Source organism: Grammomys surdaster, unplaced genomic scaffold, assembly GCF_004785775.1.
Source record: "Grammomys surdaster isolate TR1022 unplaced genomic scaffold, NIH_TR_1.0 396, whole genome shotgun sequence".
Classification (NCBI taxonomy): Eukaryota; Metazoa; Chordata; class Mammalia; order Rodentia; family Muridae; genus Grammomys; species Grammomys surdaster.
The window spans coordinates 201,218-227,768 of NW_021604815.1; the positions used below are offsets into that span (position 1 = coordinate 201,218).

General features: G+C 53.0%; 3 protein-coding genes across 9 annotated transcripts in view; 2 read left to right on the plus strand and 1 right to left on the minus strand.

Moving 5' to 3' along the window:
- The first annotated feature begins 652 nt into the window (after positions 1 to 652).
- Positions 653 to 10,267, plus strand: Gsk3a (glycogen synthase kinase 3 alpha). Its single transcript, XM_028781318.1, has 11 exons — positions 653 to 1,121; positions 2,759 to 2,946; positions 4,636 to 4,719; positions 4,871 to 4,981; positions 6,591 to 6,721; positions 6,813 to 6,919; positions 7,707 to 7,804; positions 7,892 to 7,987; positions 8,540 to 8,726; positions 8,988 to 9,080; positions 9,607 to 10,267. Exons 1-11 carry the CDS (start codon positions 839 to 841, stop codon positions 9,678 to 9,680), a joined length of 1,452 nt encoding a protein of 483 aa, XP_028637151.1. The 5' UTR covers positions 653 to 838; the 3' UTR covers positions 9,681 to 10,267.
- On the minus strand, positions 8,300 to 17,298 carry Znf526 (zinc finger protein 526). 5 transcript variants are annotated; one of them, XM_028781312.1, is made up of 4 exons: positions 17,216 to 17,283; positions 16,952 to 17,052; positions 14,311 to 14,403; positions 8,300 to 14,217 (listed from the first exon to the last, which is right to left on the minus strand). In XM_028781312.1, the coding sequence occupies exon 4, from the start codon at positions 14,198 to 14,200 to the stop codon at positions 12,179 to 12,181; it is 2,022 nt and encodes a 673-aa protein (XP_028637145.1). In that variant the 5' UTR covers positions 14,201 to 14,217; positions 14,311 to 14,403; positions 16,952 to 17,052; positions 17,216 to 17,283; the 3' UTR covers positions 8,300 to 12,178. The 5 variants fall into 5 exon arrangements, with proteins under 5 accessions (XP_028637145.1, XP_028637146.1, XP_028637147.1 ...); XM_028781313.1 differs by lacking the exon at positions 16,952 to 17,052 and having other exon boundaries at positions 17,216 to 17,298; XM_028781314.1 differs by lacking the exon at positions 16,952 to 17,052 and having other exon boundaries at positions 14,311 to 14,377; positions 17,216 to 17,237.
- A 1,509-nt stretch (positions 17,299 to 18,807) lies between these two features.
- Dedd2 (death effector domain containing 2) overlaps positions 18,808 to 26,551 on the plus strand; it is a 15,909-nt gene continuing 8,165 nt past the window's right edge. The window contains exons 1-4 of one of the 3 annotated variants that reach the window (XM_028781321.1): positions 18,808 to 18,927; positions 19,090 to 19,902; positions 21,032 to 21,154; positions 25,533 to 25,679. In XM_028781321.1, coding sequence (XP_028637154.1) covers positions 19,575 to 19,902; positions 21,032 to 21,154; positions 25,533 to 25,679 — 598 coding nt within the window. In that variant the 5' untranslated portion in view covers positions 18,808 to 18,927; positions 19,090 to 19,574. Of the gene's footprint in view, positions 19,903 to 21,031; positions 21,155 to 25,532; positions 25,680 to 26,551 lie in introns of all 3 variants that reach the window. The other 2 variants (XM_028781320.1, XM_028781322.1) reach the window with 2 other exon arrangements.

Here is a 26,551-nt window from a genome sequence, read left to right on the forward strand (position 1 = left end):
CAGAAGACACCAGGCTCACTGAAGCGACGTGCTTAACTCTTGGTGTCGACTACATTTCCCGGAAGGAACTGCGCCGCTGCTAACTGGACAGAGAGCGCACGATGCCTATTCCATTTCCTATCCTGTGCCTTCCAGTTACAGTATCTACTTAAGGTTTGAGGACCACCTGAGACTTCATTTCCTATCGTGCTTTATCAACCGTTCTACACCTGCAATGCGGTGAGGGCGTGGTGACGACTCCATTTCCCAGTGTGCCTCTCAGCCGGAGTACTAAGTATTCACGGGTGCGGACTCGATTTCCCAGAATGCACATGGTACAGGAAGTTAAGGACGGCCCACAGACTAGACGGGTGGCTGGACTCTATTTCCCGGCGTGCATCAGGCTTGGACGCTGCTCAGTATTGGAGTGGCAAAAATTTCATTTCTAAGATACCCTAAGGAACTTGTTTTTGACTCTGTGTAGTGAGTGTGTGGCTCTGACTGTGTTTTTCAAAGTACTTCCAAGTTGGCTTTTGGCAGAGGCGGGTGACATTACCCAGGACTCTATTTCCCGGTGTGCAGCACGAGCCGTCACACCCCGCCCCCAGCGGGCAGATACTCTGAGGGCTTGAGAACTCCATTTCCCGGCGTGCTGTGCGGGTCGAGGGTGGTGACAACGAAGCCGACGGCAGAGGGAACTTCATCTCCCGGCGTGCCCCGCGGCGGGCGCTGGGCCGGAGCCGGAGCCCGAACGGCGCGGCCTGGAAGAGGCCGGAGCCCAGGGGAGGCGGCGGCAGAGGCAGCGGCGGGGGCAGCCCAGGCAGCCCGAGCCCCGCGGCCTGGGCCTGCGCTCGGCGCCATGAGCGGCGGCGGGCCTTCGGGAGGCGGCCCTGGGGGCTCGGGCCGGGCGCGGACCAGCTCGTTCGCGGAGCCAGGCGGCGGAGGCGGAGGCGGTGGCGGCGGCCCCGGGGGCTCGGCCTCCGGCCCAGGAGGCACTGGCGGCGGGAAGGCGTCAGTCGGGGCTATGGGTGGGGGCGTGGGAGCCTCGAGCTCCGGGGGTGGCCCCAGCGGCAGCGGCGGAGGAGGCAGCGGTGGCCCCGGCGCGGGCACTAGCTTCCCGCCGCCCGGAGTGAAGCTGGGCCGTGAGTACTTAGGGGCGCCCTGTGGGGTGGTGATCTGGGTTTCCCAAGCGCATCGAACGGCGATCAGATTCTTTCCTGTACCCAAATAGAAGCTCGAGGTCACCGTGCTGCTTCGAGCTGGGATCTGAGCTTTCTGTCTCCCAGATAAAGGAGTTTGGGGGTTACCATCACTTGGGAGTTTAGAATCAGAATTACCAATACCCGAGAAACAGAGGTCACAGGTCCTATTCTTCCAGTTATCAAGGTCTTCAGTACTTGACGACGTTGCCATCACTGGAGAATAGGATCAGAGGTCATAGTTACTTGCCAATGGTGATCTAGGATAGTTGTCCCCTAAGAGACAAGAATATGATTGCTGTCACCATCCTGTATGAATAGGGGGGCTATTTGTTTCCTTTCCATCAAAAACGGGGATTTGGATTGAATATCCTTTAGAAACAGTGATTCAGGATTATTAATATTTCCACAGAACAGGGCCAGGTCTAAACCATAAGGCCTGACATTACTACCTAACCCACTGAAAACATGTAGACCTGTAGTCAGTCCTCAATGATGGCAGTAAATAATCACTATTGTTTATAAATAAGAATAGATTGGAAATCAACATGGGCTTCTAATCAAGCTCATTGCCAGTTTTCTTTTAAATCAAGGTGGGGGAGCAGGGCTCTTTAGCAAAACTGGAACGGGGGGGGGGGCAACAGGTCACACCTGTTATAAAATGTGGTTTTGAAGTGGCTGGTACTAGCTCTGAAAAAAAAAAAAAATAGCCATGTGGGATTAATTTTCAAAATATTCCTCACTGCCCCGGGGCAGGCAAATTGAATTTGTTGATAAGTTTCCTGAAGGGACTGGGGCCCTAAGAGTGGCATCTAGCTTTGCTGCTACTCCGAGACAGGGAATTGCAAATCAAAGCTTTCCTCCAAAGGCATCAGGCTGGAATACACCTTCAGCAGTTTTGGAGATTGGCTGCTCCATTCTCAGGCTAGGTACTACTCTGCAGCACACAGAGGCCAGGCCAGTGCCCATAACAATGCAAGGTAGTTGGTAAGAGTAACAGGCCCCCAGCCCTCTCGTTCCTACTCCCAAGTGAAGATCAGGGAAATGGCTCTTCAGACCAGTTCATTTCTGTTACTTAGGAGCTCTGCCAGGAAGGATTTAGAAGTCAGTGCTCTCTGGCTGTGAGGATTGACAGTGTTTTCCTGAAGAAGGAACGCCCCCATAGTTTCTGCTCCTTTGTGTGGAAGATGGTACCTTGTACCTGCCCTGCAGAAGGGAAAAAAGACTGGGGAGTCCCGTGTGGCTGGATTCTGGGGTGTTGGTGGCCCCCACCAAGTGATTTTACTGCTATTTCCTAGAAGTAGACCTCTGTAGGTGCTTTACCCACCAGTGGAAAATAAGTTTGAATGTTGGTGTCCTGCTATATGGAAGGCAGAATTTAGGGTTTCTTGGAGGAGGCTCTAGGATATAACCTCTCCCCATTCTTAGGCATAGAACCCAAGGTACTGGCCTTATGTGTGCCAGACACTTATTCTCCCACGGAATATCCATTGTCCTGTCCATCCTTACAGTGAACTGAACAGCTTTCCTCCCTGGCTAGAGAGGAAAGATCAGTGGATTGTATTCCCTTTGTTCCTTAGGTGACAGCGGGAAGGTGACCACAGTGGTAGCCACTCTAGGCCAAGGTCCAGAGCGGTCCCAAGAGGTGGCTTACACTGACATCAAAGTGATTGGTAATGGCTCATTCGGAGTAGTGTACCAGGCACGGCTGGCAGAGACGAGGGAACTGGTGGCCATCAAGAAGGTTCTTCAGGACAAAAGGTTCAAGGTAGCTTGGGTAGACTGGAGGTCCAGGCACTGGGAGTGACTGCTGAATGTACCCAGCAATAGAGTTCTGAGTATTATTTATTAATGTGTGCATATGTATGATACCTACGTAAGTCTGGTTGGCATGTGTGTGGTATGGTCTGTATGTGGAGATCGGGGCAACTGCTGGAAGTTGGTTCTTCTTCCACTGTGGAATTCAGGGACTGAACTCAGAACTTCAAGCTTGCATGGCAAGCAGCACACTGATCTACTGAAGCTTCTCACCAGCTTGAGCCTGGGGTTTCATTGGGCCCAAGGAGAGGGGAAGGAAGAGAATGAACGGGGGAAGAGGGGAACGTACATTCCAGAGCAGCTGAGAGCTAACGTTTACTGGGCATTTCCTCAGCGTAAGTGCCTAACAGGCGAGTTTCAACTTTAATTTACCTGAAGAGGGCAGGTCCTGCTGCCATTCTCGTTCTAAGTCAGCAGAGATGAGTGGTGGCACATGCCATTAATCCCAGCACTTGGGAGGCAGAGGCAGGCGGATTTCTGAGTTCGAGAATTCGAGGCCAGCCTGGTCTACAGAGTGAGTTCCAGGACAGCCAGGGCTACACAGAGAAACCCTGTCTTGAAAAACCAAAAACAAACAAGTCAGCAGAGATGATGCTGCATAGTAAAGCCCTTCAGGCGTAAGCTCTGGGCTGCTTGACTCCCAAGTCCTCCTCAGCCCCTTGGCCACATGAAGGTGGTGCAGAATAGAGCCGCCTTTATGGCACTCACGAAGCCACCGTCTGTCTTGGTGTGGGGCTGTCTCTGGCGGGAAGTGTGCTCTGGAAGCTAGCTGAGGCCGAGGGAACCTTAGGAAGAGGGAAGTGGATGGCTATGTGGTGACTGGAGAACTGGGCCAGGTCCTGGGCAGTGGGTGCTCTGGCACAGGAAGAACTCGGGGCGGGAGTGGGTGGGAGTAGGTGGGGGTCGGTCAACCTTGGTGGAGTTGAGCTGCAGAACTGAGAGGCATCTGGAGAGAGTCCTCAGGTCCCAGAGGATTGGAGAGTCCCTGGTTTGGAGTAGAAGATGAGATTGGAAGTCCAGAGTCTCAGATGTAAGCTAGGGAAGGTGTCAGGGTCAGGGTGAGCCAAGCAGCCACTGCCTGTTGGCTCGGTGTTGGGTGGTAGTGTCTATGTGCTCTGATTTTTTTAGTTTTAATAGTATGTGGGATTGAACCAGAGGTCTGTCCGTGCTGTGTGAGTGCTAGACCAACTGAGCTAGCTAGATCTGTTTTTGAGACAGAGCTGTACTAAGTTGCCCAGGCTGTCCTTGAACTCAAAATCCTCTTGCCTTAGCCTTCCGAGTGGCTGAGATTACAGACTACCACCACCAGGCCTAGCTTCAGCAAATTTTACAAGAGATGCTGAGGATTGGCTTTATGACGGAAATAATTGGCCTTTCCGTGTCTCCAATAGTCAGAGAACCTCTAAAAAGCAGGTTGAAGTAATAAACACATTGGTGGCCCTGGACCCATAGACCTGCAGCTCCCATATCAGGGCAGGGCCGGGGGTGAAGAAACACCCCCATCTTCTGCCCCCCAACAGGCCTTGGAGCCTTGAGTTTGGGACATGAAACTACTTTATTAGCAGAAATAGAGGTGAGGGTACTGGAAGAGGGGGAGGCAGGGGATTGGATGTATTGAAACTCTCCCTTTTTCCTTAAGAACCGAGAACTGCAGATTATGCGTAAGCTGGACCACTGCAATATCGTGAGGCTGCGGTACTTTTTCTACTCCAGTGGGGAGAAGGTGAGACATTGGGAGCCCGAGGTGTGTAGCCCTCCACACTGTGATGCATCCACTTTCCTGCTGGCCTTCCCCAGGTCCTCTGTGTCCCTCCCTGTCCCTGCACACTCTCCCTCTTCCTTCTGATGCCTCACAGCTCTCCTTTGTTCTCCAGAAAGATGAGCTGTATTTAAATCTGGTGCTGGAATATGTGCCCGAGACGGTGTACCGAGTGGCCCGTCACTTTACCAAGGCCAAGCTGATCATCCCTATCATCTATGTCAAGGTAGGCGGGCGGGCTGCTGGAGCCCAGGCTCACGGAGGGGGGCTTTGGGCCCAGTCAGTCTTTGGAGGCTTATGTTCCCTAGCCTCAGCTCTGCAGCTGCAAATGGGTTTGGCTAAGCCCAGAGGAGAGTCAAGGTGAAGGGGGTGGGAAAGGAACTGCTCCACATAGTAGGACCAGTGTCACAGGGGTCGAGGTAGGTGGGAGGGAAACCATAAAGTGGCAGTAAAACTGTACCAGAGGAGCCAGCAGACCTCTCCCCCCACACCCCCTCTTGGCCGTCCCTCTGTGGCTTTACACCTTGCTCCTGGGTGGGCTGACACTGATGTAGGCTGCACCTGTGGTTGCCACCGCTGCTTACATGTTGAGAAGGGAGTTCTCCAGTCGTGAGAGCCATGCTGTGGCTGCGACTCTGCCCAGCCAAGTGCAGAAGAGTTCCAGAGACACAGCTGAGACCCAGACCTGGCCTTTGAAGAACTTTTTGGCTGGGCATGGTGGCACACACCTTTTGTCCCAGCACTCAGGTCGTAGAGGCAAGAGGATCTCTTGAGTTCAAGGCCATCTTGGTCTACATAGTAAGCTCCAGGACTACAGAGAGACCCTGTCTTTGAGACAAAAGCTCCAGAGAGCCGTGTTTGGTGGGGTTACAGGCACCATCAGAGAAACAGTGAACCGAGGAGCTGCTGCTGTGGAGAGCCACAGGGAGTGCTGGGAACTGAAAGCCCTACCTGGCTGGCCTGGGGGAGGAGGAGGAAGGAATGCTGGGAGAGTGGTGTCATTTAGGCACAGGAGGAGGGTCCCAGAAGCAGTTAGCGTATATATACGTCAGGTACTGGCTTAGGCCCAGGAGACTCAGAAGCTTCAAACTCCAAGGTCCTGGCTACACGTAGTGGTGCATGTTTGTAATCCCAGCACTAGGGAGGCTAATGCAGGAGGATTTCAAGTTCAGGGCCAGCTTGGAGTCCAGTCTTGTCACCCTGTTTTGAAAGAAAAAACCTAAAAAGGTTCCATGGGTAAAGGAGTCTGCTGCTAAGCCTGAGGACTGATTCCTGGGACAGAGGGTGAGCCTGCACCAGCATGCTGTCCTGATTGCCACTTGTGGGCTGTGGCACATGTGTAACCCTTTCCCTCCAGAGGCAGTCATGTACACACAACCAAGATGGTATACAAATTAAAAACAAATTAAAACTGAAAACCTTGCTTAGGTTCTGGACAGTGGGAAGGCAGGAAATGAAGCTGGAGAAGGCCTGTGCAAAGGGGCTGCTGTCAGCGAGGGCGGGTGGGGCTGAGGCCCTCTAGAGCTGGTGGTTTTACTGAGGGGAAGCAGAGTGCCTGCACCACAGCCTGTGTTACAGGGTCAGTCATCATAGGGGTGACTGGAGCAGCAGTTCCTCATGTGGGGGCCAGGCCCAGTGTCAGCCATCCTCAGGCTTCAGAAACTGGGCCCTGGCCTGTCTCCTGAGTCTTCCATGTGACTGCAGCAGGCATTCAAGTTCAGAATCCAAGGTTTACAGCAGTTCAGGAGCTGAGGCCATGGGGCAGCCAGCAGGGCCAACAGTGTGCTCTGTGGTAAGCAGTGGGCTGGAGTTGAGCTGTGCCCTGCCCATCCTAGGTGTACATGTACCAGCTCTTCCGGAGCTTGGCCTACATCCACTCCCAAGGTGTGTGTCACCGTGACATCAAGCCCCAGAATCTGCTTGTGGACCCTGACACTGCTGTCCTCAAGCTCTGCGATTTTGGCAGGTATGTCCGACCTGCAGCCGTGAGTGCCGAAGGGGTGAAAACCTTGAGCGAGCTTGCTTTCATGCTTAACTCTGCCCATCTCTTCCCACAGTGCAAAGCAGTTGGTTCGGGGGGAGCCTAATGTGTCCTACATCTGTTCCCGGTACTACCGCGCCCCAGAGCTCATCTTTGGAGCCACAGATTACACCTCATCCATCGGTCAGTTAGGGGAGGAGCCGGGGAGTGACAGGGAGTGATTAGGGCCTACTGTATGGCCTATACTGGTGCTTCCAGGCTGAGGAGGCTGCTGCATCTTGTTAGAGCAGCTAACCAATAGAGAGCTGTTGCTAGCACCTTCCAGGGGTGCATCAGCCGGCCATGACAGGGTGGGCTTTCAAGTCTGACTTGACTCCAGAGTCCTCCTTCACTTAGAACCTTCAAGTCGGCCTCTGTTCTCAGTTGGAGGGTAGGGGCTGGCAGTGACCAGACTGTTACCATAAAGGTATGGCCTGCTCCTAGGGCCTGTCTTTTTCTGTCTCTGAGCACGGCATCACCCTCTTCCAGGCTTGAGGGGAAGGCTGACATGAGAGCATGTATGTGAAAGGAAGGGTTGAAGGAGCATGGCAGTTTGAGGAGCTGCTGAGGCCCTCAGTGTGACCTTGTGCCAGTGCAGGTCCCGGTACAGGGCAGGGAGGGGTGAGCAGGCCAGATGCCAGGTGGTGAACAGCTAGTTCAGGATGGAAACTTTTCTTGTGGCCCAGAGCACACAGGTGCCAGTGGGCCTAGTCAGGCCTTGTGCTAGTCTAGAGAAGGAAGGAAGGGTTCAAAGGAACCATTGGGATCCCTCACCAAGGGTACCAGGGCCATAAGCACACCTGCACTGGAGAGCACAGCCTGAGAGAGTGCTTCTGCAGTGCCTCTGGGATAGCCATGAGGAGCAGTGTTGGCAAAGGAGTTGGCTTGGTGGCTTCGGCTGTCTAGTGCTTACCTCTGCCCTTCCCTTCAGATGTGTGGTCAGCTGGCTGTGTACTGGCCGAGCTACTTCTCGGCCAGCCCATCTTCCCTGGGGACAGTGGGGTGGACCAGCTTGTGGAGATCATCAAGGTGAGGATGGGGCGGAGCCAGAGCCAGGGAAAGCAGGGGTGGGCCTGAGGAAAGGGCTTGGGCTCACACCCTCACTTTCCTTCACAGGTACTAGGAACGCCCACTAGGGAACAGATCCGAGAGATGAACCCCAACTATACAGAGTTCAAGTTCCCCCAGATCAAAGCTCACCCCTGGACAAAGGTAGGGACAGAAATATGGACTTGCGCAGCATGTCTGAAGGGTGGGTTCCCTTGGAGACCAACTGCTCTGGGGACCTGAGAGATGGCTGCGTGGTTAAGAGCACAGGTCACTCTTACACAGGATCTGGGGTCAATTTCCAGCACTCCCATGGCAGCTCACAGGCACCTCTAAGTCCAGTTCCAGGGGGTCCGTACAGGCATGCGTGTGGCTAACACAGATGTGCACAGGCTAACATTCACATGAGTAAACAGACCGAAAAAGTGAAAAGAAGAATCGGTGGGGTAGTCTCTGAAGTTATCCAGGGAGGCAGTCAACACTTTGAGGTTGTGATGTTTATAGAATTTTAAAAGTTGAGAACTCAGGTAAATACAAGATTCCCATTCATATGGTGGCAACTACGCACCAGGATTCACAAGTCATGGACCCCGAGCCAGCGCCCATCTCATGTGTCTGTCTCCTTACTGGGGAGGTGGGGTTTGGAGAGCAGGCTGCCACAGAAGGGCACACGACACGGGTGTCACAGCACCTCTTACCCGCTGAATTAACCCACAGGTATTCAAATCTCGGACGCCACCTGAGGCCATTGCACTCTGCTCTAGCCTGCTGGAGTACACGCCGTCCTCAAGGCTCTCCCCACTGGAGGCCTGTGCCCACAGCTTCTTTGATGAACTACGGATTCTCGGAACCCAGCTCCCCAACAACCGCCCGCTTCCCCCCCTCTTCAACTTCAGTCCTGGTGGTGAGCATAGCCTGGGGTCAGTGGAGACGCTCGGGATGACGTGGAGGTTTGGTGCTGGAACAGGACTGGGAGGCTGAGAGGGTCCGAGGTAGCCCTGGCTCAGCAGCTGTCTCCACACTGTAGCTGGATGCTAGGCCTTTCCCACTTTTCCACCTAAGAGTCCTGTGGCTGAAGTCTCTTCCACCTGGCCTTGCCAGGAACTGGGGTCCTTGTTTGGTCCCCATCCTAACCCTGACCGGCCATGTTAATTCCTGTCTCTAGAACTGTCCATCCAACCGTCTCTCAATGCCATTCTCATCCCTCCTCACTTGAGGTCCCCAGCAGGCCCTGCTGCCCTCACCTCATCCTCACAAGGTAAGCTGGGGAACACTGTGCCAAGGGTCAAGTGAGGGTTGTTGTTGGCTTTTAACATTTCCTGTGGGTTTGGAGTTGTTGACATCCGATGGCACAGAAGGCATATTTTACAGTATGTCAGCAACCAGCTTTGTAGGGCAGTGTTGCCCACATTTGTGTTTAAATGCTAACTGGAAGACCAAACATTTTTTGGTCTGAACAAATAAACAAAAAGTTACCCACATTTGAAGATTGGGCCATTCTGGGTAAGAACCTGATGTCCTGTTTTTAAGGGGGAAGAAGGTCAGGCCCGGCAACCATGAGCCTGCCTCTCCTGACTGCAGCCGCTCCCCTTTTCTTCCATGGAGCCTGGCTCCTTGGTGTGAGCCACTTTAGTGTCATGTTGGCCCTTTGGCATCTGAGTTTGTAACCCTGAACCCAGAGTGACAGCTGTCAGCTTCTTGAATAGTGTTTTGAAGCAAGCTGTTCTCTTGTGGGCGTGGGGCACGATGCAAAGGCCAACTGCCCCTCCCTCTCCTTCCTTCAGCTTTAACTGAGAATCAGACTGGCCAAGACTGGCAGGCACCCGATGCCACACCTACCCTCACTAACTCTTCCTGAGGGCCCCAACGACTACCCCTCCACGTCCATCTGGGAAGGCCCAAGTGGGGCTGGGAAGGGGGCCACAGCCCATCAAGCTCCTGCCCTGGCTGGGCCCCTAGACTAGAGGGCAGAGGTAAATGAACTACCCCAGCATCTAGGCCTCCCTCACCAGCCTCACCTTTGTGGTGGGCTTTTTAAAGAGGATTTTAACTGTTTGTGGGGGAGGGAAGAGAAGGAAGGACGGGGTTTGGGGGTATGAGGACCTCCTACCCCCTTGGTCTCCTCCCCTCCCCCAGGCTACCACTCCCCCTACCCCATGTCCCTTGTAAATAGAACCAGCCCAGCCCATCTCCTTTTCCCTTCCCTGGCCCCCTGGGTGTAAATAGATTGTTATAATTTTTTTCTTAAAGAAAACGTCGATTCACACCATCCAACCTGCCCTCCCCTCAGCTGTACCCCCCTCTTGTCCTCTGCTCCCAAGGCTTTCCTCCCCCTCCCCATCCTGGAAGGAGGGGGGTAGGGAGAGCCCCTGGTGTCTTAGTTTCCACAGTAAGGTTTGCCTGTGTACAGACCTCCGTTCAATAAATTATTGGCATGAAACCCTTCTTCCTGTCTGGCTGCCTGTTTGCACAGAATGAGGGGTTCAGGGTTTGGAATGAGTTCCACTTCAGGCAGAGGGACACTGAGAAGCCAGAACCCCCCGTACCACTTAATGCTTGCCCGCCACAAACGTGGAACTTGCCCCTTTCCTGGCACAAACTCTGTTAATGAAGGGAAGGATGGACATCCCGGGTGGTCAGTGAGACCCTGGATGATGAGTCTCTCAGACCAAATGTCTAATTGCCTGCAGGCCCCGTGAGAGGAGTATGGATGTGGGACAGGCAGGTTCCCAGGGCACAGGGTGTCTGTCCTGTCTGAAGCACGGCACCCACTCGCTTCACTTCTCTTAGGGGTGTTTGGAAGGCGGAGGTCGGTCTCTCTCTCTCTCTCTGTCTCTCTCTGAGCTGGTTTTGAGCTAGTCTTCCAGTACAGCTCAGGGTTGCCTGGAACTCAAGATCATCTTGCCTTAGAATCCCAAACACTGCGATTACAGGCTTGTGCCACTCTGCCTGGCTCTTTCCCTTGACTTTTAAAATATGCTGGAGCCAGATGGTGGGGACCATGGGCAGAAGGGAATGGCATCGCTCCATGTGCCAAGCATGAGTGGGTAGGGTGCTGCAGAAGGAAGAGGACCTGGGAGGGAGCAGCTCTGGGCCCTTCTGATGGATTCTACCGATGCAGAAAAAGTAATTTTGGAACAGATCCTTGAGGGGAGTCCAAGACTGTGGGCCCTGCTAGATGCTTACATCAGCGCCAGGGGTACATTCCTGCTCTGCAGGGCTGATCTCATCCTCCTTTCAAACCGGTCACGAACCAGGATGAGCATGGCTGCCCTGGGTCAAGGGATGGTCCGAGTATTGGCTGTGGTCACTGAGGGGTCAGGTCTTACTCAGAATAGAGATGGGCCTAAGAGCTGTATTCCCATCTCACAGTCCCTCCCCTCAGCCTGAGACCCTGGGCATTCTCAGTGCTGTCCCTACTTGTACAGCCAGGACAGTACACAGGACCATCTCAGGCCTGAGGGACATTACGTGTTCTGCCTGATACTGTGTACTGCAGTTGTAACTGGATGGCCTGCCTGAGAGGTTAGTTTCCTCTTGTGCTGCCAGATTCCTACTTTTACTTCAAGAACTGTTGCCACTAGGAAGTCTCTTCCCAGTTCCACTGTCCCTGCACATCCCCACCTCAGCCCAGGAATCCTTAGACCTGACTGCATTAGCCTGCAGCACCACGGTGTGTGAGGGAAGCCCTGGGCACACAGGCTGAGCGAGGCACAGGCAGCACTGTCTGGATAACTGGCTGTACTTGAGTCAGTTGCCTCTGCTGGGCTGAGCATGCCTCAGTGCAGAGCTGTGACTGGTTCATTCCTGGGTCTTCAATGTCACCCAGGCTGAGCTGAGTACTGCGGTCACCTACAGATTTCTTTTCCCACTGTCAAAACTGAAATGAAGCAAGCCCCGTGAAACTAAGTGCCTTCCTATACCAGGTAGAGCTAAGTCCCAAACACCCCAAGTCCTGGGATGGTGGGGGTTGGGGTGGGGAGTTAGAAGCAGAAGATCTTTAGAGGTACATGGGAATGTCTGGCACAGGCCTGGCATGTGGTTGGTGCTCAATAAAGGTTACCTGATGTTGCTGAGCACCAGATGCTGCCGTACAAAGAGCCTTGGCAAACCCCACTCTGCAACACAGTGGTAGGGGCTGAGACAGACGACATCACTGTCAGAGCTTCAGTTTCACCTTGGGCAGGGAAAGGTGACAGGAGAAACCCTGAGGAGTCAGCAGTTAGAAGAGGCCAGCAGGGTGGACCCTGACATGTGGGTGCCAGACCAGCTTGCCAGGAGGGGTCCTCTGCTCCCCTGAGGTGCCTAGACCCGAGCTTGTAAGCAAACCCTCTTTAGCACTGCTCTTGTGCCTCGTCACACGAAGGCCGTGTCCAACTGCAGCAGTCCGCTGGCTTCGCTGGCCCCCAGTGCCGCCTGGCAGAGCTGCAGCGTGTCCTCCAGTGCCAGTGGCTGGGAGGTCTCAATGATGGCGATGGTCTCCCCCAGCTCTGTGCACATGATAGTCTGCTGGGGTTCAGGGGCTGGGGGTGGGACTGGAGACGGTGACCTGGGAGGCTGTAGTGTCAAACTCCTGGCTCGGGCATGGACCCTCTGATGCAGCCGAAGGCCTGCCATGGCGCGGAACCAGCGGCCGCAGGTCCCACAGTAGTAGGGGCTCTTGTTGTAGAGACCAGTGATGGGAAGGCGAGGGGCGCGTGCAAAGGCCACAGGCCGAAGGTGTAGCCGCCGGTGCTGCTGCAGGTTGGAGCTCTGTGTAAAGCGCTTGCCACAGTCCAGGCATTGGTAGGGGCGCACTCCTGTGTGGGTCAGCTGGTGGCGGCTGAGGTTGGCTAGAGAAGCAAAGGTCTTGCCGCAGGAGTGACACTGGAAGGGCCTCTCGCCCGTGTGTGTCCGCAGGTGGTTGCGCACATGAACGAGCTTCTTGAAGCCCTTGCCACAGACCCCACACCTGTGCCGGCGTTCAGGGGGGCCGTGCACTGCGCGCCGGTGCCTGGAGAGCCTGGAGGCTGAAGCAAAGGACTTGGGGCACTGTGGGCAGGGCAGCTGGGCGGGTGGGGGTGGGGGCGGGGGGGTGGGCTCAGCTGGAGCTGGGGAGACAGTGGCCACCCTGGTGGGGGTTCCGCTTTTCCCTGTGTGAGTTCGTCGGTGATAGAGGAACTTGGTCATGTTGCTGAAGGTCTTGCCACAGCGACAGCGGTGCAGTGGGTTGGCAGTATGGGCCCGCCGATGGGCCACCAGTGTGAGCTCGGTGCCAAAGCCACGGCCACAGTCCACACAGAGATAGCGGGCTTCCCCACGGTGCAGCCGCTGGTGCTGCTCCAGAGAGGCCGCCTTCTTGAAGACCTTGGAGCAGGTGGTACACTCATGGGTCCCGCCCACGTGGGCCCGGCTGTGGGCTACCAGCCGGTTAGCTGAGCTGAAGCTGCGCTGACACTGGCTGCAGTGGAAGGCGTGCGTGGCTGATGCTGGGCCACGAGATGCCCTTCGGTGTTTGCGGTGTGCCCCTGAAGAGGTACAGTGCTGGGAACAGTCCCCACAGCTCTGAGCCGGGTCAGCCGTGGACTTGTCACCTCCTGTGTCATCAGCAGTGAGCTCTGTGGATGCTTCGTCCTCATCGGTCTCTTCATCATCATCTTCCTCCTCGCCCTCCTCTTCCTCCTCCTCCTCCTCCTCCTCCTCCTCTTCCTCCTCTTCTTCTAACCCATTGCGCTCTTCTTTCTCCAGGGAGTCAAAGTGGGTGCCCTGATGCTCCAAGAACTCCTCAGGGGTGGCACAAAGGGTGGAACACTCTGGGCACTCGTAGGGCTCCATCTTGACTTCCGGTGGTGGAGGTGGGGGTGTCGGGGGAGGCAAAGGAGGTGGTGGCTCATCTGCTGCACTGGAAAGGTGCTGAGTCTTGCGATGAGCTACCCACAGCTCAGGTGACGGGAAGAGCTCCTGGCAGTCTCCACACTGGTACTGGATCTGGCTTGCAGACTCCTGCAGGTGGGCATCCTGGTGGGCTAGGAGCTCGCCGGGAGAGAGGATGAGCTGGCTACATTCACCACACTGGAAAGGTCCCTCCCCGGTGCTAGGCACTAGCTCGGGCTCCAGGCCTGTGTCCTGGGTGGTCAGCGTCTCCTCCTCTGACATGGGGAGCAGGTGTTGTTCCTGGTGGGAGAGGACCTCCTCCAGGGTGTTGTAGAGGCTGCCACACTCCGAGCACATGAACTGGTGGTGTTGGAAGAAGAGGGATGAGGCAAGGGCCTCCCCAGAGGTCATCTCAGTCACTGCTGTTGCCATCTCCGCCAGCTCTCCTGACACGGCGGTTGAAATTTCCACCGCTCCTGGTGCTTGTGTTGGTATCTCAGCCGCCTCGGCCACCATCTCTGCCATTATGGGGAAGGCAGCGCCTGGAGAAAGAAGGGCAGAAGCCAGTGGCACACCAGGAACCCGAGGGGAGTGTGGGATGTCTCAGGGGTTCCCTAGCTCATTCCATTACTCACCAGTCTGTCAGTCAAGCTGTAGTTAAACGTTTATGCCTCAGCCTTTCATGGTCCCATGTTTCTGAGCCTGTCGTAGCCACTTTAGTCAGGTCTCTGCAACAGAGTTTGGACACCCTGCAGCCTGGCCTCAAGTTCTGCTCTCTCTCAGAAGCCCAGTGACACCCTTTCTAAGAACATGTGTGCGCATACACACACACCTGCACACATATTCTCTCTCTCTCTCTCCCTCCCTCCCTCCCTTCAGCCTTTACCCAAGCAGGTTCCTCTCTGGACAACCAACACCTTTCCTCCTCTCCTGTATTCCCACAGCAAAGCATTTAAGGGAACAGAGGGAACGAGACTTCCCTCAGCTGGAATCTGAGCTTCCCCACTTTACCTTCTCTCTCTCGAGATCAGTTTTCTCATGTGTATAATGGAACTAAAGTCAGACTGACCACGAAGCCTATGGCACTTGGTTAACAAACACCGATATTTGGGTTTGTACGCAACCTAGGATGGCCTCAAACTCACTATGTAATAGAACGTAGCTTTAGAGCGATCCTGCCTCGGCTTCCCCAGCAGTGGGATTCTGGGTGTGCACTACCACACTTAGCACCTGGGATACAGACCTCTCCAACCTACCAGGCTGTGTCCTAGGCTGTCTGGTCTCAACCTGATCCAACCCCTTTCACACAACAGGAGCCTACAGTCCCATTCCAAGAACCCTCCTTAAGCCGCCTGCTCCAAGCCCTACGTTTTAAGGAGATTTTATGTTTTACTTTATTATACCTTTTTAATGGGGTTGCGGATGGGAAGCGTGTGTATAGAGGTAAGATAACAACTTGCAGGATCAGGTTATCCCACCATGGGGGTTCTGGGATCAAGCTCAGGTTATCAGGCTCGGTGCCAATTGCCTTTTACTCACTGAGCTACCTTAAAGCGCTACCCCTCCCCCCCAACTTTTTTTTTCTTTTTCTTTTTTTTTTTTCTTTTTTGGTTTTTTGAGACAGGGTTTCTCTGTGTAGCCCTGGCTGTCCTGGAACTCACTCTGTAGACCAGGCTGGCCTCGAACTCTTGAACTCAGAAATCCGTCCGCCTGCCTCTGCCTCCCAAGTGCTGGGATTAAAGGCGTGTGCCACCACCGCCCGGCAACATTTTTTTTTCTTATGTTACTGTGTGCCTGCATGCATGAGTATAAGTCACTGCATATATGTAGCATACATGGAGTTCAGATGAAGCTCACTCTTTCCTCCCGTATCTATGTGGGGGTCTGAGGATTGAACTGGCGTCATCAGGACTGCATGGGACACACCTTTACCTTCTGGGCCAGCAAGATGGCCCGTTTTTTTGTCATTATTGTTTGAGACAGATTTTTCTCTGTGTAGCCCTGGCTGTCCTGGAACGCAGATCTGTAGATCTGGCTGGCCTTGAACTCCCTCTGCCTCCCCAGTGCTGGGGTTAAAGTTGTACACCACCACTGCCCTGCTGTTTTTGTTTTGGGGACAGAGTTTATGTACAAAGGCTGGCCTTGATCTCAAGAAGTACACAGGAAGGTCTGGTTCTGAGTCTTGTTTCCTCTGCTTCTCAAGTGCCAAAGGCCACCTTCTTTCCCTCTTTACTTCTGCTCGAGCCAGGAGTGTGTAGACTTTAGTTGGTAGCCCTGGTGTACAAGCTGCTCCTAGAGGGCAGAAATTTTAGCCTCTTCACCACAGAGGTGTTTCTAGTGCCAAGAAAGATGCCCAGCACACAGTAGATACACAGACTCATCCAGTGACTAAGGGTCCCTATAAAAGTGATGTCCTTAACCATCCCCGTGCACACTACATGTCTACCCATTCTATGCATTTCCACAACACACAGCCCAATACAAGGCCCTGTTTTTAGTTGGTGACCAATAAACCATCCACGGATGAATGACTTGCTAAATGCTCAGGACCCAAACTTTCCTTATCTACCAATTCCAAATATCCCATTAAGTGGGGTTCGTTTGGAAGCACCTCATTATTAGGCACCTCATTATAGGCTCTGGCCTATCTAGAACTGTGTAAGGCAGCCTGGCCTCAAACTCACAGAAATCTAACGGCTTCTACCTTCCCAGTGCTGGCAATTGAAAGCATGTGCCACTACACCAGGTTCCTCATCAAGTCTGAACCATTCCATCACGGATTTTCCTAGAAACAATCAAATGGGCTGGGGTTGGGGGAGGTTAGCATTTTGCCTTGTTTACAGCCCCACTGACAGGACAGAACTTCTCCCGCTTGGATCAGAACCTGCTACATGGCTTGTAGCAGGTGACGAGCAGAGGCACAAACTTTACAAAGTATAGCTGAGCTCACACACAGAAAAACACGGTGTATGGGACCCAATCCACCATGTGTTCACTGAATCTCATCCAACATAATCCTTCCCAAACTCATTAAACATGCGCACAATCGTAATAACACTGTCTTTCTAGAAAGTAGCACTGGTATCCCGAAATGGGCACTTTTGCAACTGCGTTCCTTCCCTCTCCCCCCACCCCCCGCCCCCAATCCTACACCACGTCAGGGGGTAGGTGGAATTCCGCTAATACCTCTGTATACAGAAAGTAGATCTATCTAAGCACCTCCACCAGGGGCCTGAAAGTTCAACTTTCCCGCTACACTGCTTTTTTTTTTCCTACCAGATTCCTCTGCTCTGCAGCCTGAGAGCCCCCTCCAGGGGTGGGGTGTGCAAGCGAGCTCAAGCTGAGTCCAGCACACAGCAGGGGCTCCACCGACGCCTCTAGGGCACACAGGAAGGAACTGTCGATCATCCCGGCCGACCCAAGCGCAGGCCCCAAGGCTCTCCGACCCTTAGCGTACCCTTCCCTTTTCCTCCACTCTCTCCCTACACCCAGCGCTCTCTCCCCTGCCCGCCCTGCGGCGCCCTCACCCATCTCTCTTACCTCCAAGCAGCCCCTGCCGCTCTTGACACAGACCCTCCACTCCAGGAGTGTGGGACCCTTCACTATCCACGCCTCCTATTGGGCGGTGCTCTCAGTCGAGGCAGCCAATCAGAGCTGAGAGCGCGGGGCACGCGCCCTCGCGCCTGCGTATTGAGAGTCAGGCGGGGCTCCTCGAGTTTCTCCACGCACACACTAGTGCCCTGTAGGCGGTGTCCGGGGCCGGGAGAGGCGCCTGCGCAGTTCTCCGGGGCTGCTCCTTTCCTGCTGTTTGAAAATTCAGCGGAGAAAAGTGTGCATCCCGGTAGCGCGAGGTCACATAAATGAACTTGGCGGCGCGAGACTTTGACAGTGTTGTCTGGTGGCGGAAGAGACTGAGCGTCTCTGACAGCGTAACTAAAAAGCCAGACACGCTTGTACTTTTCCTGGGCCGCCTCAAGTTTTTGCTTACATGCAAAATGGGCTGGAATCACATCCTCCTGAAAGGTTGCTGAAGGCATTGGATTTTATCAGACGTGTAAAAAATGTTCGGCTCGGGGCCTGATACACCGTAGTCCTCACTCTAACCCATCCAACATAGAAGCTTTCCCGTTTATAAATGGCTTTCCCTTCCTTTTATTCTTTGTCTGATTTAATGATATTCACACAGAGGGCCCATACCGTGGACTCCACTGCCGTCTGTCTCACAGGTGGAAAAGCTAAGGGAAACAAACAGCCAGTATTTAGCCAGAGCCTCCTGCACAGGTCTCCCGCCCCTGAGGGAGACAATTCTGGGGGTGGAAACCAGTCCTAGAAGAGATCTGTCTAAGGCACGTGCCGGCCCTGACCTTGAGTCACCTAAGTGGGAAGGAGGAGCGGCCGTCACGCTCAAGGCCCCGTGCAGGGGGCATGAAGACACCTTAGTCTTTACTTCTGTGACCGGATCGCTCTCATAGGTGCAGGTTAGGGGAGCATCTGGGTGGCTCCGAGACTCAAGAGGGCACAGACGCGATTGTAGAAAGGCTGTTCTAACCCTGGGTCTGGGTGATTATGATTGGAGGTGCTGATGGACGTCTTCGGAATGTGCCCACAGGGACCGCGAGGTCTATTGCGATTCGGGATCATTTTGCTGCTTGCTACTGGAGAATTTATAAATTGGGGCTGGGGAGCTGTATGAGGAAGAATTTCCATATAGGATCCGAGACAGCAGAGTTGAGTTGTAAGTTCCTGGTTGTCACCTAAGAATGGGACATACTGTATTACAAGTCCTGATTATGAGCCTTGAGCGCTCCTGGGAGTCGGGACCCTCGTGACTGGTTTACTTTGCGCTGGCAGCTGGTGGCACTGGCCATGTGGGTGTTTAGGTCGTGATCGGGGGAAGATGCAGTCTGTGAGATGAATATTTCCACCAGGTCGTGCCGTAGGATTCAGGGGACACACACTGAGTCTTCCACCACCATCCAAGAGCAATACCCAGCGAGGCTTTGGCCCAGCGCAAGCGCAGTACGGGCGAGTCCGGACGCTTGGGTTAGGGGCGGATCAGGAGTCCTGGAAGGGGTGGAGCTTGGAGATCTCATTCTGCGCTTGCGCTGTAGGGGCGTGGCGGTCGCACCTGCGCGAGTTGGGCAAAAGAGGAGGAGCGAGGTGACGCAGGCGTAATAATAGAGAAGGTGCCAGAAAGATCCAAAACAAGTGGCTGCGGCCGTCGCCCAGAAGTCATCGGACGCTGGAATCTGGTGAGGATCAGAGAGGCCTAAAGGCGACTGGTGGAGGGTAGCTGGAACCACTTGGGTGCTGGGGTGAGGGCAGGACCGATCGCCCTTCCAGGGAGAGGGGTCGGGTTCAGACAGTACCACCTGTGTGGCGCTCAGGGTTGTTTTGGTCGGTCCTGCTTGCAGGGGTCCGAGGGTCACTTTTGAAAGGTGGGATGTTGGAGCTAGCTGGAAGGCACTAGTGGACAGAATCCAAGGGCTACGTCCGGACGTTTGCCATCCAGAGTCACCGATCAGTGGACAAGGTGCCCTGCAATGGGCCATGTACTCATTCGAGCTGATCGCCTAGGTCAATCGGTGGCAAGTTCGGAACGTACCACCCAGAGAGAGGGGCATCTGGGCTTGGCCCTTCCGACTGATCGGTGGACCGGTGGGGTCTAGCGTCTCGACCTGTTACTATGGGATCTCGGGCGATACCATTTGTGTCCGTGGGAGGGAGAGAGGCTGAGACCGTTGAGGCTGTGGGGGCGACTCTGCCCGGAGACACCTCGCGGAGCCCACGCGCTGGCCTCTGTGGGCTCTGGGCCACTGTGTCGCTGACCACGACCTCCTCCCCGCCGTGTGGGTTCTAGGCCCTGGTTCTGAGCTTGTTCCGCACCCCTCCCCTGGGAATGGCGTTGTCCGGGTCGACCCCGGCCCCGAGCTGGGAGGAGGATGAGTGTTTGGATTACTACGGCATGCTGTCGCTTCACCGTATGTTCGAGGTAGTGGGCGGGCAGCTGACCGAGTGCGAACTGGAGCTCCTGGCCTTCCTGCTGGATGAGGCCCCCGGCGCCCCCGGTGGCCTGGCCCGCGCCCGCAGTGGCCTGGAGCTGCTTCTGGAGCTGGAACGCCGCGGGCAGTGCGACGAGAGCAACCTGCGGCTGCTGAGCCAACTCCTGCGCGTGCTAGCCCGTCACGACCTACTGCCACATCTGGCGCGCAAGCGGCGCCGGCCAGGTAGGGTTTGAATAGGTGATGGCAGAAAACCTTTCTCCCTCTGGGACCCTGTAGTGCCCTGATAAGGATTCCAGTGTCCCCTATTCCACAGCGAGAAACCCAAAAGTGAGAGGGCATGCCTTAGGTAGGAGTGAGCTTGTGGGATTCGGCCATATCAGTAGTGATTGCGGCCACTGTTTGTGGAACTTTTTATGCCAGGCAGAGGTAAACCTTTCACATGAACTGTCACGCGCCAGCCCTCACCCCCCACCCCACCCCCTCAGGGAAAACGACAGGTTCAGAGATCTTGCTGCATTTGAGACCACAGGGAAATAACAACCAAGATGTCAACTCCAAGAAACTTGCATTAGTTGGAGGAGTCAATTAATAGTAAGTAAGGAACTTAGCTTCAGATATGGTCCTAGACTGAGAAGGATAGAAGAGTACCCCAGAATGAGGGAGGTAACCTTATATTGAGAAATAACGAAGGAATTCTTTCCTAAGAAGATGGCATTTGAAATGGGGTGGGGGGGGCATGAAAATGTGTCACACATATAACATAGGTGGCAAGGATTCGAACCTGCCTGGCCTGTCTCCATGGTTGAGGCCCTTGATTTTTGGGTCAAAAGGGAGGAGATGGGAGGGGTCGGGATACCAGGAGCCTGTCTGTAGCTAGGCTGTTGGGCTCTTTCTTGAAAGATACAGTACAGAGGTTGGGAAGGGAGGGATTATGAGCGTTTCTGCCCCATAAATAAACCTGTGGGATTTGAGTAAGTGGATGAACACCTCTATGGATAGGCTATCTGATTTTGGAAAAATACTATCTTGAGTGTCACGCTCTAGAAGCAGAAAGGCCTACTTACATATCATGGGGCTCCTGAGTGAGCTGGAGATGGGGGCTATTGCAGGGACCCAGGCTACTGAAAAAGTCACCTCGGCAGCTGGGCTGTTGACATGGGTTGGGCTCTGAGCACTCTGTCCTGGGAGGCCAAGAACAACCTCTGGGTGGGAGGTGCTTGAGGAGGCGTGGGTATTTGGGTGTGACTTCTGAGTGACTGGGTCTGGCGTCCTGTGGTCCAGGCATTCTTCCCAGGATGCTGGGCTGGGAGGTAAGGATACTATGAAAGCTTCTTCCATTCTCTTTTCCCAGTATCCCCTGAGAGATACAGCTATGGCAATCCCAGCTCTTCTTCCAAGAGGACAGAGGACAGTTCCCGGCGTCGGCGACAGACTAGCAGTTCTCCCGATTCTCCTCAGAGTCGGTGGGACACAGGTGAGTCTATACTGTGACTAACCTTCTGCATCCTGGTCCGTCAAGGAAATGGCCTGAAGGGTTGCTGTGTTTTGCTGGTTGCCTGTGTTTATTATTGCTGTTGGAGGAAGAAGAAGCGTGTGTCCTGAAGCAACAGGGTTGTGTCACAGGAACTCACTCAGATAGCATCATGTTATGGCCCGTGACCTGGCAGTCGTGGCTGGATATATTGCCAAGGATTATTTTATGGTGAATGCCTTCAATTTGTTAAATTATTGTATTCTAGTCAAGGTATACACACACGCACATCCCTGATTTTTAATTATGTAAAACTTCAAACATCTAGAGAAGTTAAGAGGTAATACTGAGGGGTTGGAGAGATGGCTCAGTGGTTAAGGGCACTGGCTGCCCTTCCAGAGGTCAAGGGTTCAATTCCGAGCACCCACATGGCGGCTCACAACTGTCTGTTTATACTGTATGGGATCCAATTCCCTCTTCTGTTATGAAGACAGACATGTAGACAAAACACCCATATACACAATATAAATAAGTAAATCTTAAAAAGATAGTACAGAAAATATATTAAATCACTTGAATTCAGGGATGGCCAACATTCTGTGACTTGTGCTGTGTGTGTGTGTGTGTGTGTGTGTGTGTGTAATTCTGAGGTTTTAATTGAGCCCTTTGGTAGTAAATCACAGATATCATTAGACCTGCTCCTGAATTGGCCAGGATAATTTGAGAATAAGATTTCATCTATCCTTTGAAGACCATTATCACACCTAAGAAGACAGATATTAGTTCTCTGATCTCTTCATGGTCCACTCTCAGGCCTCTTAAGATCTGTGAGGTGTCAGAGTCTGTTTATATTGTTTGCTGTGTATGCAGTTTAAAAATAATAATTATTATTATTTTGAGGTGGTGTCACATTCTGTAGCCCATGCTGGCCTGGAACTCACTTTGTACCCCAGACTCTCTAACTAGAGCAATGGTTCTCAACCATGTGGATTGAGACCCCTTCTTAGGGGTGGCCTTAAGACCATGGGAAAACACAGACATTTACATTACAATGCCTAACAGCAGCAAAATTATAGTTACAAAGTAGCAATGGAAGTAATTTTATGGTTGGGATCACCACAGCAAGAGGAACCCTATTAAAGGACTTCAGCATTAGGAATGCTGAAAACCACTGACCTAGAGGTAATCCCCAACTTCCCCCTCTCCAGTGTCAGATTAGAGATATGAGCCCCTATGCCTAACCAGCTGTGCTCCCAGATCCTCAGCAGGGCAGTTTGAGGCAGGAGCTCTACAGTTGAGCTGCTCCACAGCCCCCCTTTTTTTCTCTCTCTCGAATTTAACAACAGAGTATCATCTGGTAACCCTGGCTGGCCTGGAACTTCTGAGATCCACCTGTCTCTGCCTCCCAAGTGCTGGAACTAAAGGCGTGCGCCACCCCACCCCTGCCCCTTTGTTCTCTGACTGGTGGGTGGAGTTCTTTCCAGCTTGTCTCTTCTCCCTTCCTTACTTCCAAGTATCACTGTGTAGCTACTTACTATTTACTTTGCAATAGTCAATTAGTCATTCTTACCAAGGTTTGGATTGCCTCCGCTCTGTCCTTTGGACATGTGGGCCTCACACTTTGCCTGCTTTGTGCTTTAAGATGTTCCAGGGTGTCCCGGACTCACCTTGCTCCGATCACCCCCAAAGTCATCTGCTGGTCAAGGAGTCTGGCTTCTGTTAGAGACCTCGATACGTAGATACCAAATATCTGACACCGGGTGTGTAAGATAACAGCTTCTCTTGGCTGGATGGGAAATCGGCTGCCTGCTTTTCAGAGAAAGTTCTTCTGAGCTGGGTTTGATGGCTCGGGCACTCAGGAGGTTGAGGTTGTTTTTGTTTGTTTGTTTGTTTTGTTTTGTTTTTTTTCGAGACAGGGTTTCTCTGTGTAGCCCGGGCTGTCCTGGAACTCACTCTGTAGACCAAGCTGGCCTCGAACTCAGAAATCCGCCTGCCTCTGCCTCCCAAGTGCTGGGATTAAAGGCGTGTGCTGCCACCGCCCGGCGAGGTTGAGGTTTTTAAGTCTGCTTTTTAAGTATATGTGTGTTTGGGTTTATACACTTAAGTGCTCATCCCCAGGGAATCCAGAAGAAGATGTCAGACCCCCACCCCCATTCCCCCCAAGAAGCTGAAGTTACTCATGGTTGGATCCACCTCAGGTGGGCATGAGTATGGTGGGCATACTGGGAACTGAACTTGGGTTCGCCCACAGCCCTGACTGTTCTCTGTTATACTGAGGATCTTGACCGTTGATTCTGAGATAGATTTCCTTCCTTGGTTTTACACAGTAATGAGGCAACACCAGGTTTTATCTGCAGAGGCTCATTCGTTCCCAGTGTATTCTTTCAGGGCTTGCAACAGAAGTGACATGTAAGGAGTGTTCTGATTTCCTCTCCTGTGCTGTTGCAAACTGTATTTTGTTACAGATTTTCTTCCAGTTTTTGTAAAAAAAATTCCAGCTCTGCTTTCCTGTAAAATCTTACTGCTGGGTGGTGTGTGTGTGTGTGTGTGTGTGTGTGTGTGTGTGTGTGTGTGAGAGAGAGAGAGAGAGAGAGAGAGAGAGAGAGAGAGAGAGAGAGAGGAGGGAGAGGGAGAGAGAATGTTGGAGATGGTTGATGTTGATGTCACACATGGAAATCAGAGGGGAACTTTGTGGATTGGATTCTCGGATTCTCTTTCTGTCTTTATGTGCTTCTAAGGATTGAACTCGAGTCACAGGTTTGAGCAGCAAGCCCCTTTACCCACTGAGCCAGTTCTACTTTTCTTTTTGATGTTACTTTGGTTCTAAGGCCAGGTTTTGTTATATAGTCCATACTGGCCTAGAAATCCTTGATTTTTCCTGACTCAGCCGTGTGTGTGTGTGTGTGTGTGTGTGTGTGTGTGTGTAAGAACCTTTGAAACAGGGTCTTACTAGGTAGCTCTGGCTTGTCTGAAGCTCACTTACCTTGAACTCACAGACGTCCACCTGCCTCTGCCTCAAATGCTGAGGTTAAAGATGTGCGCTGGCCACTGGAACGTATTTGTCCTTGTTCTCTGGGTAAATGCAGCCAAGTCCGCAGTCAACAAATGTTCTAAGGCAGTGGTTCTCAACCTTCCTCGTGCTTTTACCCTTTAGTACGGTTCCTGGAGTCGTAGTGACTCCCAGCCATAAAAGTGGCAACTTTCTAACTGTAATGTTGCATCTGTTATGGATTGTAATATGAAATCTGTGTTTTCAGGTGGTCTTAGGTGACCCCTGGAAAAGGGTGGTTTGGCATCTGATGGTTGAGAACCCCTGTTCTAAGGCACCTACCCTATTTCCTTCATTAGAATACTGGTGTTACCGATCATGTACACACTGAGTTCATTTGTGGTGTTTGATTTTATCCTTCCACTTCCCTTCGGTTTATGTTTTGAAGTGTATAAAGCAGTTACATGACCTGAAAGGCAAAACTGAAAGTGTTTTTGAACAGCCAGTTTCAGTTCTTTCTAATGTGTCCTTTCAGGGCCCCCAGCAGAAGTAACAAATGTCAGCAGAGTGCAGGTATCCTCTCTTAGGCAAAGTGTTGCAAAACTGGACACATTTGTCTCCAAGGCTCTTCTGTGTCTCTGTTCTAAGGCAAGGTTGCTGTGTAGAGCAGCCAGGCCTGCGATTGCTTCTCCCTCCCCTTAGCCTCCTGAGTGTAGAGAATGCAGGTGTGTGGGTCTCCGCCTGGCTCCTGCCTTGTGTGACTGGCTTCAATAGTTTACCATGGAAATTATTCCTCCTTGATAGACTGTTGCATTCTCATTTTGTTGATGTTTATCTTTTTTTAAAAAACAAAGTAAAACACAGGTTTGTGTGTACAGAGCTATGGTGCATCCCAGAGATCAAATGCAGGTCCTTAGGCCTGGTAGTAAGTACCTTTACCCACTGAGCCAGCGTGTGCGTGTGCGTGTGTATGAGAGAGAGAGAGAGATTGAACCATGTTATAATAAGATATCTACCACTGAGCTGTATCCTCTGCCTCTCTTTTGGGGTGGGTTGGGGATAAGGAGTTAAGGCAGGATCTCTTAGAGCTGATCTGGCCTTGAACTCCTGGTCTTCCTGCCTGTACCCCAAGTGCTGAGATTACAGGTGTGTGCCACCACCATACCCTGGTTGTGGTGATTCTAGATGACAGTTGTCAAGCCTGTCCCCTATTGTGAATGTGGTGGCATTCTCTGGGGTCAGACCTGCAAGGGGGGAACTATGTGGTGTTGTATGCACCCCTCTTTTATAAGGCCCCCTAAAGACTCACTGCACTAAGACCTCCTTCTCCCAAGCACCCCACCTTGGTATTTTCCCTTCCGGGTCCTGAGCTGCTGTTTCTTGGTCTTCTAGGCTCCCCACCAACCAAGCGGCAGCGTCGGAGTCGGGGCCGCCCTAGTGGTGCCCGGCAGCGGCGGAGAGCGGACCTGGCAGCCTTGCAGCAGCACCAGCAGCAACAGGAGCTGGGCAGGCCCTCCTCAGAAGGCAAGGTGACCTGTGGTAAGTACCTTGGGCCTTGAAAATGTTGTAAAGTATCCATGGTAGACCGTGGTGCTGGAAGATGAGCCACATCACATTCATCTGGGGTATGGCATGGTGGAGAGGTAAGCACTCGGTGCCATTTGATGGAGAATCAGATCTCACACACACACACACAAACACACACACACACACACACACACACACACACACACACGAGCCACTTGTGCAGCCTATAGTGTAGGGTGTGGTGGGAAGAGAAGCCAGGGCTCCAGTACAGTCTACCCAGTTAGGTCTTAGTCTTGGCTTTTGTTCTTTTTGTTTGTTTGTTTTTCAAGAAAGGGTCTCACTTTGTATTCCTGGCTGTCATGGAATTCACTCTGGAGAAGAGCAGGCTGGCCTTGAATTTACAGAGTTCTACCTGCCTTTGCCTCCAAAGCACAGGGATTTAAAGGAAAGCATCTCTCTGTCTCTCTTTGTCTTTCTCTGTCTCTCTCCATCTCTCTCTCTCTCTCTCTCTCTCTCTCTCTCACCTTCAGCTTTGGCATTTAAGGAAACTGGCCTCAGGCAGGGGTTGGGGGTGGGGCTTATGTTCTCTTGTCTGTACAGTAAGATGGTCCAGCCTAGAGCTGTCAGAAGAGACAGTCAACCACATAATCCGCTTGGAGCACTGCCTGGCCGGGACACGTGCCGAGCGAGGCCTGTAGCAGGGAAGCCTTGTCTCTGTAGAGCTGACCTTGCAGTTGGGTGACAATCCATTGGAGCTGAGATTGCTGAGACCATAATGGGCGCTGCCAAGGGCTGGTGGGGAAGCCAGCCAGACCGTGGCTGGAGGCTGAGCAGCTACACATGGCCGGAGTGGTGTGGGTTTCTGTCCATGCTTCTAGTTTGCC

Coding starts and splice junctions, on each gene's coding strand:
- Znf526 (XM_028781313.1), bottom strand. CDS start 14,200: ATGGCAGAGATGGTGGCCGAGGCGGCTGAGATACCAACACAAGCACCA.
- Gsk3a (XM_028781318.1), top strand. CDS start 839: ATGAGCGGCGGCGGGCCTTCGGGAGGCGGCCCTGGGGGCTCGGGCCGG. Junction 2,947..4,635: donor TTCAGGACAAAAGGTTCAAG/GTAGCTTGGGTA, acceptor TTTTTCCTTAAG/AACCGAGAACTGCAGATTAT. Junction 7,805..7,891: donor AGCTTGTGGAGATCATCAAG/GTGAGGATGGGG, acceptor TTTCCTTCACAG/GTACTAGGAACGCCCACTAG.